This window comes from Myzus persicae, unplaced genomic scaffold, assembly GCF_001856785.1.
Source record: "Myzus persicae strain clone G006 unplaced genomic scaffold, MPER_G0061.0, whole genome shotgun sequence".
Classification (NCBI taxonomy): domain Eukaryota; kingdom Metazoa; phylum Arthropoda; class Insecta; order Hemiptera; family Aphididae; genus Myzus; species Myzus persicae.
Window position 1 is genome coordinate 21,926 of NW_019100778.1, and position 10,268 is coordinate 32,193.

At 28.7% G+C, this 10,268-nt stretch overlaps 1 protein-coding gene across 1 annotated transcript; it reads left to right on the top strand.

Annotated features, from left to right (window-relative positions):
- The first annotated feature begins 1,963 nt into the window (after nucleotides 1-1,963).
- On the top strand, nucleotides 1,964-3,967 carry LOC111042900. Its single transcript, XM_022327615.1, has 3 exons — nucleotides 1,964-2,142; nucleotides 2,232-2,388; nucleotides 3,419-3,967. Exons 1-3 carry the CDS (start codon nucleotides 1,964-1,966, stop codon nucleotides 3,965-3,967), a joined length of 885 nt encoding a protein of 294 aa, XP_022183307.1.
- Nucleotides 3,968-10,268: the final 6,301 nt, after the last annotated feature.

The following is a 10,268-nucleotide window of genomic DNA, read 5'->3' on the forward strand; positions in this document are numbered from 1 at the left end:
TGTTAGCGGCTAATATTCAAATGAATATTATTACGGGTCAGGATTTGAAATAACGGACACTAGGCGAGTGTAGACGGTATTAAAGAGACTTTATTAATAATATCACAATTCTCAGTACACCCAAACACGACAGACACTGTGTCGGTGATGGTGTATAATATATAATTACGGTAATATAACACAAGGTTTACTTTACACAACGGTATTACTAACGGGGTCACTGGTCGCGGTTGTACGGAGGTGCGCGGCGGACAGACGGAGTCGCCGGACCTTTACAAGACTAGGAACTGACTGACTACATCTTTCTCACGTCGCCGCTGTGGCGCGCCGAGCCTACGACCACTGGCCTAGGGCTCAGTGTGACCACCGTTATACAATTAATAATTAAATGATAGATAAAGGAATAACATATTGGCACTAACAATACTATATGACAAAAATATTTGAAGACATTTCAAATAATAATATTATTAGAGTGATTGATATTCAAGTTTTACAGAATAGTTTGAAGTTACCTGAAACGCATTTACCATGTAATTCTGTTGATTTTGGTCAGCAATTTAAAGAACAGTCAAAAATAAGTTTAAAAAAACAGTCCATTGATCAAGTAAAATTAAATTTAATCATGGAAAGAGCAGCAAGATTTTTGTTTCGTTTGTGTCATGAAATAATAGAAAGACTTCCGCAAAATTTAAAAGTTATAGAAAAACTTAAGTATTTATCACCATCATTTTGTTTTGATTTTGGCTTACAACCAAGAGTTTCATTTAAGGATTTTTTCCCAGACTTGGAAGGTATATAAATAAGTATAATAAGAGTATACACAATATTTAAATGTATTTTTTGTTTTTCAATAGGAGTTAATGTTAATAAAGATCTGTTGGAAATTCAATGGAGGAAGTTAGGATCAATCAGTTTTAACGATATATTTCCAAACAAATCTGCTTATGAAATAACACTTATTAACTGTTGGGCTACGTTATCCCAAGTGAGAAATGCTGCAGGAGATCATATTTTTAAAGAACTCAGTGAGTTTTCATTAAGATTATTTTCGTTACCAATTTCAAATGCTGTGGTTGAGAGAATATTTAGTATAAAGAATGCAACAAAAACTAAAGTTAGGAATAGGATGGGACAATCAATGTTAGTTGCATTGATCAGAATAAAAGTACACAACAGTGTTAAAAAACAATGCTGTACTTCATTTGTTCCATCAAAACAAATGTTAAATATATTTGACTCAAAAATATATGATTCTGACCAAAAACGAAAAATAGCCAACTTTGATTCTAATGATTTGTTTGCAACCATCACAATTTTAAATTCAATTGAAGAAGAAGATGAGTGACTATTGATATATTTTTTTGTTAATACTATCTGTATATTAAATATTTTCTATATTATTAGTTTACCAATTTATTTCGTTTTTATTTTAAACTACCTTATTTTAGGTTGTTATTAATTTTGTTTATTTTTTGTTAAAAGTAAAGTCTTTTATTTTTTTGTTTTAAACTACCTTAAGGTTGTCATTACTTTTGTTTATTTTTTGTGAAAAAGTCTTTTAATTTTTTGTTTTAAATTACCTTAAGATTGTTATTACTTTTGTTTATTTTTTGTAAAAAGTAAAAAATCTTTCATTATTTTGTTTTAAATTACCTTATTAATTTACCAGGTTATTAATTTTATTTATTTTTAGTTAAAAAAACAGGATGTGTTGAAAGGAGCTCAACATATTATTCTCAATTCTCCTTATAGATATATATAAAAAAAATACTGGCTATCGCATTTAGCACAAGTTCTGCGAGATCGTGGTAATTACTAATTTTATAGATAAGATGATATGGGCGATTTGGGCGATATTGGCGCTCTCTACTGGCGATTTGAGTTACAATTCTTCTGGCACCGCTGACATGTGCTCATGGTAGATTTCTATTTTTTCGTTTTTTTTAAAATTGAATTCAAAATGTCAGATTTTAATATTATTAGCTTCTTAGAAGAATATCAAAGGTATCCATGTTTATGGCTTAAAAAGGATCCGAACTATAAACTGCGACACAAACGCGATGCAGCTGAGGAAGCACTGCTTGCTTTTACTAAACTACCCAACATTAAACAACTGAGACAAAAGATTAGGAGTATAAGGTATGTGTTACATATTATACCTATAATAATATTACAACTCACATTTTAATTTTTCCTCCAAAGTACAAATCTGTTATATTTTATTTCAGATGTACTTATAATCAAGAGACAGCTAAAGTAAGATCATCTATGGTGACAGGATCTGGTAAACATGATGTGTATGTACCAAAATTAAGCTGGTTTACATTAGCTGACAGCTTTTTGAAAAAAAATAATGAAGGACAGAGAGAATCTGATTCGAATTTTGTAAGCTTTATTTTAAAGATATAATATTTTAAGATATATAAGAAGTTACAAAAAAATATTTTAATATGGAAAAATTGATACATTTTAAATATTATTGATTATTCAATCATTTTATTTTGCCATTCAACTGCCCTCACTCCAACAAAACAGTCTGCTAAATAATTTCTTTTAAGTTTTGCATCTGTTGCATAATTCCTCTGAATTGGTGTTAAATCCAATAAACCTGAAGGTTTGGGATCATTTCTCCACGAACCTTCTATAAGACATCCTGTTTCAATATCTTCAATGTCAACAGATATATTGTTTGAACTATTACCAGCTTTTCTTATCCAGTTATGTAGAGCGCAGGCAGCTTTAACTAATAAGATGGTTTTATCGGGAGACAACGGAATTGGTCGTCTAAATATTCTAAAACGACTTGCAAATATTCAAAACGCGTTTTCGACTATTCTCCTGGCACGACTAAGTCTGTAATTAAATATTTTTTCACGTTTTGATAATATATTTCTTCTTGGAAAAGGTTTCATCAAATAAGTTTCTAAAGGAAAGGCCTCATCTCCTAAAATAACACTTTCACGTGGCATGTTTAACTTATTTTCTTCTAATGCTTTTTTTAAAGCAGATTTTGCAAAAATTCCTGCATCCGAATTGCTTCCATAACTTCCTATATCGATGCAGGTAAAGTTATAATTGTGGTCAACTAAAGCCAATAAAACTATGCTAAAAGTTCCTTTATAATTATAATAATTTGAGCCTGAATTTGATGGGCATTCCATTACAATATATTTTCCATCAATGGCACCTGTAAACATATAACATAAATATTATGCTTTCATCTTTTGTGACTTACATGCCTATATGATGAAAAAAATAACCTGTGCATTGTGGAAAATTCCAAAGATTGTCAAAACCATTGACAATTTCATTCCATTTTGTTTCTTCAAGTGGGACCTTAAAAATTAATTATATAAATTAAATATTTTATGATTTTATTATTATTAAAAATTTATTATTATAAATTTATTTTTAGGCAATTCCATCTCAAGAACTTGAAAACACTACTTTGGCGATAAATAATAGTGATGTTTCAAATAATAGTGATGTTTTGAATAATGTAGCTTCACAAAGTATGACACAAAATATAATTCAAACAACTACAACAACTAGGAAACGCACTAAAAAGCAAAGTGGCCAAACGTCTAACAAACATTATGATCAATCATTAGATAAAGCAGTTAATACACTAAAATTTGTTTGCGAACAAAAATCAAAGACAAACGAATTTATTATTTTTGGACAGTATGTTGCAGCTCAATTAGAAAAATTACCATTAGAAGAATCCATTCTGTTACAAGAGAAAATTCAAAATCTGCTAACTAAAGCTCGTTTAGACGAAATATCAAGATCAGCATCTTCTACAGCACTATTGACTAAAATTGTACACAATGAGACAAACTATGATTATGATGATAATAATGTAATTGAAGAAGTTGAATTTGAAGATGAGCCAGAAACATCTCATGATAACAATATATCTGAGTCTAATAACATAGCAGTGTACTATAACAACTTTATGTGATTTAAAATTAAGTGATTAGTTTAAATTTGTATTTATGTTTATTTAGTCTGGTAGACGAAACAGAGACAATTTTTTTATATTATTTAAGTAAAGTATAATCTGTATTGTACAAAAAAGTGTTGGTTTTTTTTTAATTTAGAAAACATATTTTATTGTTATTTTTGTTTAAACTACAAAAAAAAAAATGTTTAAAAACGGTTATAATTAAACAAAAGAAATTTTATTTATACCTCAATATATACTTTTAGTGCTTTATACATTTTTTTATATTATGTAAGTATAAGTATAATTTCTATCGTACAAAAAAGTGTTGGTTTTTTTTTTTTTAATTTAGAAAACATATTTTATTGTTATTTTTGTTTTAACTACAAAAAAAATAAATGTTTTAATTAAACAATAAAAGTTATTATTTTTCCTTTATACCTCAATATATACTTTTAGTGCTTCATAAATTGCTTGAAAAACTTCTGGTATGAACTCACTAATAGATGACTTTCCCACTCTGTACATATACTGTAATGTTTTATATGAATCTCCTGTTGCTAAATACCGTAATGCCAATTCCAGTTTTAGCTTAGCAGGTAGTGCGGTTCTCATCATTGTGTCTTGTTTTTGTATTTTGGGTTCAATCTGTAAAATTATTGAGCCATTAAATTTTTAAATTGGTATGAAAAATTCAAATGATACTCAACTTATTTTAATAATAATCATCCACGTATAAATTAGTATTATTAATAATAATTTATTATAGTTTCACATATAATTTTCATAATATACTATATTAATCAATATGTATATATATAATTATTTTAATAAAAATGTTAGGACGGCTCTGATAAATACAATAGAATACATTATACTATAAATTGACGTAAAATAATTACCTTTTGTAATAAAACATAGAACATGGCTTCATTAATTCGTAAAAAGTTAAAGTAACTTTGTTGGTCTTCGAGTGCCAATTCTCTCAGCAATGTGTTAGACGCTCCTAATTGATTCCTTCTTAGGATCCACGTTTTCACCCATAATTTCTTTTTGGCTACTTTTCTATTTTCCCTCTTTAATTTTATGATTTCCTCAATAACTCGCACAATTGCCAGCTCTAGTTCATCGATGGACATTTTAATAGTCAATGAAAAATATAATATAAGAACAGTATAACGTTTTTTTTTTAATTATTATATTATTATAATAATAATAAAAGTATTAAATAGGTACGAACAACGGAACACAGAATGACAATATCATATTTTTGGGAAGGTTGTTTGAACTATCATACAAGTGCACACGCGTGTGAACAGGTACTGATAGTGAAAGCAAACTATCATATTTTTTCACGACAGTGACTATCGCAATCTACTCTCATCGTGCGACCGCAGCTTAAACTATAATTTTTGAAGCGTATGGATACTTCACTTTCATGACAGTAACTATCAGGCATTAAGGTGCGTTTACACGATGACAGTATCACTCGACAGTCGCCGTCACGATAGTCGCTGTCGTGAGACTTCCATCGTGTAAACATAACGACAGCTACTACCACACTGTCAACTACCAGCTGTCGAACTATCTAGCTCTGCTAGATAGTTGATAGTAATAGTTGACAGTGTGACAGCAACTTCTATCGTGTAAACAGTGACTACCACACTGTCAACTACTACCGTACGATTTTTGTATCGTTGTTATCAATTATTACTTGTTATCACGTATACCTACAAGTACAATTTTAATTTTTAATTCATTTAAATGTTTAAATCTAAATTTTAAATTTAAATAATTCAAAATGGTTTTTGATACTATTGAATTTCTAAAACATTACGAAGAGCATCCTTGTTTGTGGGATAAATGTATACCTGACTTTAAGAATCGGCAAAAACGAAATGCGGCTNTAATAATATAAGTATTAAATAGGTACGAACAACGGAACACAGAATGACAATATCATATTTTTGGGAAGGTTGTTTGAATGTTGTTGTTTGGGAAGGTTGTTTGAACTATCATACAAGTGCACACGCGTGTGAACAGGTACTGATAGTGAAAGCAAACTATCATATTTTTTCACGACAGTGACTATCGCAATCTACTCTCATCGTGCGACCGCAGCTTTATGGAATTTCTTTTTGGGGGGGAACATATCATACTCACTTTCGGCATCTTGAAATAACTTTAAACTCAATACTCAAATTTATCTTCAATAAGCCTGCATTATTTCCTACTATTAATTTATATAAAGAATTAGAGGTATTCAATTTAAAAGCTTTATACACAAAGAACATTTGACTTTTATTTTCTAATATGAAAACCTATATTGATGCTCCATGTCATAATTATAATACTCGCTTTAAGGCTAATACTAATGTCATTGTCCCCAAAACGAATACAGTATTCGGGCAGCAGAACACTAAATATAAGTTTATATCATTTTGTATTAAATATAATTTTAATTTACATGATTTTAACAGTTTTAAAATGTATACAAATATATAAATAATGTATTACTTTAATAATTGTATGTAATGTATTGTGTATATGTATTATATTAAGTGTCCTTCTTATTTATCTATTTCTTACTGTATTTTAGGTTTAACCTAGTTTGTACTTATGCTTATACCTATAAGATATAACCATCCAGCATACATTTTGTTCTAATACTGAATTGTTATATTATCTTTATTTATATTGTTCTTATTTATTCTCTATTTTGTTAATTTCTTTTTCTTTTTCTTAATTATTAACGACTTTATATCATGTTTATATTTATAAAAGATTTAGTTTGAAGAACTGTTAAAAATGTATTAACCACTATTACAAACCAAAAAGTCAATTGGATAAAAGTTAAATCGATCAGAGTGGAAAAATCTAAACCTATAATTATTCAATTCAAATATAATCTAGACGATTCATCATTTTTGGAAATTGATTTAACTCTAGATAGAAAAACAGGACTTCAACATAAAGATCTATTAGACTGGTCGACTATAGTCGCAAAACAGCTTTATGAGAGAAGACTATGAGAAATAGTATAGTAGAAATAGTAGAGAATGGAATAAGTATAGAAAAGAAAAAAGATTTTATGTCATTAGGTACTTAACAAAAACATTATACCAGAAGAATACAGACATTCATTTGAAGAAATTCCTACCTACTGCGAAAAAATATATTTCAAATAGAGTCTCTGATGGTTATTATGATGATGAGTAAAAGTTCGATTGAAAATTGCTTGCATTTTAAAGTACAATACTGATGTTTAATTTAGTTTTAGTTTATTTTAATGTTTTATTATTTAAATTTTTGTTAAGGGAAGACATTTGTCTTATTTAGTACTTACTGACAATATTCTTTTCAAAATTAATGACTTACAACTTCAAAACTGAAGTTCCTTTCTTTCAAAAGACTTAACTAGGTATGTTATTACCACTGATCTTTCATTATTTAACAAGTTAATAATTAGTAACAAATGTGATAAATACTTTAATTAAACTGTCATTTGTGTTAAGTAATGTCTTAGCTAACTGAGATCAATCACCCTAAGTTTGTTATTATAATTTATGATTTTATTTTGTTTTATTATTATTCACAGGAAGTTAACAATTTTAAATATAATATATTTGACAAGAAATGTTTATGACTATTCCTCCTGACACCCTCCTAGATCTTTGAATGTCATTCTTGAAAAATGCATAAATATGTACTTAACACATGTGTGCGCATCGATATATTAGGTATCTAGCTATATAATTATTAAATAGGCCATATACGCTAATATCTAAGTCATGAATTAATTGTTTGCTATTTATTTTGTATGAAACAATAATTAAAATGCAAAAAATGTAGATAACAAATATTTTTCAAAGAGAGTATAATAATATATAGATTGCATACATTTTAAATTTAAAAATAATAAATAAATAATAACAATTACAGTGATATTTAACAAATTATATGGAGTATGTCTAGATATATGTTACATAAATATTAATAGGTGTACCTAGCATATAGTTTGATATTTACCAATATCTCACTAAATTAATTTGAAATGGAGAAAATAATTTTTAGTTTACAAATCATAGTAAAATGTATTAAGAAATAAATACTATTGTATATTTATTGTAATATTTATGGAAATGAAGTAAAATAATTTGTTTAAATAAAAATGTCAAATTTTAAATAACAAACATAAAGTATAGCCAGAATAGGTACCTATTTTGTACTCATTTAATATAATTTAATTTTGTTATGCAATTACATATATAATAAAATTGCAAACTTTTTAAATATGAATAAGAAACAAATGATGATGTGTTTAAAATTATATTTTGAAATACCTAGGTATTTGGATGATATTTTTTAATTTCAAACTATAAAAATGTACAGAACTCAACATTTATGCCTATCAAACTTGATAATAATGTTTAGGTTATTATAAAAGAGTCTAATCCTAAGTCTAACCAAAATCCATAATTAATTATTATCATTGCACATACCTATTCATTTGGTAAATAACAAGTTTAATATTTCAATAATACATCATAACATTATGAATTATCATAGCTTAAATATGTAATACCTACCTAATATATAAACAAAATATATAATCTTTTAAAAAAGTGATATTTTGATTATTAGACTTATTAAAATTGTTGATATTGTAGTGGTCCAGCGTCCAGCCCACAGATCGTGGTGTATAAGACAAGAGATGACGAGGTGTAAATAATTCTAAGTCAATTGTAGAATATTATGAACATAAGACTTTATTTTGACATGTAAAACTGATAGAATATTTTTGGTACACTGAAATTTGTCAGAGAGTCGACTGGCGTGNATATTATATATTATATATTATAAATATTAAAACAATAAGTTAGTTATAAATTATAATAAAATAATCTAATGACACTTGTCAATTTTAATTAGCTATCGCACGAAACCCAATATTTGCTATGACGATTAACGTCACGGTGTAAACGCTCATTTTCATGTGACAGTAGCTGTCGCATTACAATGCGACAGCGCTACCATGACTGTACTGTCACCATGTAAACGCGTCTTTATCACGATAGCAACTATCGCGTTTTACTATCATCGTGTAAATCCGGCTTTAGGGCGTTTAGGCACCCGACGTCCGGTCGCCGACGACTGCCGAATACACGCATATTATAAATTATAATTATTTATTCGATGTAGGTACAATACAACCATATTTTTTTTACCTAATCAGTGTTATCTTAATTCAACCAATTTATAAGGAATCCTGACCGATCTCTCCTAACGCTTTCAATACGATTAACCTAAAACGCGTATTATACTCAATATTTTAAATACACCGTACTTTCCGATTTTCGCATAAGGCCCGTTTCACATGCACGCGTATGAAACGCGACGCGTTTTTGGAAACGCGGGCGAAACGCATCCCCGTACGCGACGCGTATCAAACGCGAGCGTACCGGTTATTAAGGCGCGTCCACATAGTATGCAAACATGAAATATAGCACACCCAAATTCATTACAAACACGAAAAACAGAGTTGATGTGGACGTGTTTACAAACAGTACACACAGCGCACACACGCGTATTTCATGATTGCGATAAAAGCAGTATATCAAAGACATTTATAACGACTATTGAACGGGGTTTTTCATGTTTGTACTGTTTGCACATTAGCAATACAAAATAATTTAAAATAATATTCTATAAAATGATATTATTACTTATTAGTTGTCACTTTGTCGTTGTGTAGTGCACAGTGTAGTTCGTGATATTGCTTTTTTTCGAAAAAAATGGACTTCACAGACGATCAAATTATAAACTTAATAAATGAATATGAAAAATATCCAGTTTTGTGGGATCCTAATGATAAATTTTATAAATTAAATAATAAAAAAAAAGATGCATGGGATGAGATGGCTTCATTTTTCAACATTAATGGTGAAGTCCTAAAAAAAAAAATGAATTTAATCTTGAATTCCTATCGTCGAGAACGCCAAAAAGTAAATTCAAAAACTTCCGGAATGGGTGCCAATGAAGTTTACACATCCACGTGGTTCGCCTACAATGCCTTGCAATTTTTGCACACCAAGTATCAACCTAGGCCAACTAAAAATACAATCGAAGCAGGGCCGGACTGGGCCACTGTGCTACTATTCTACAGCACAGTGGGCCGCGTGCTACGGTTATAAAAATAAAATTTATAAATACTAAAAATATTAAAGTCAATCTAATTATACAAGGGCTTATATTTTATGCCAATAATACGAATCAATACAAGTTTACTGAGCGTTTGGCAGTTGGTAGTATTATCACA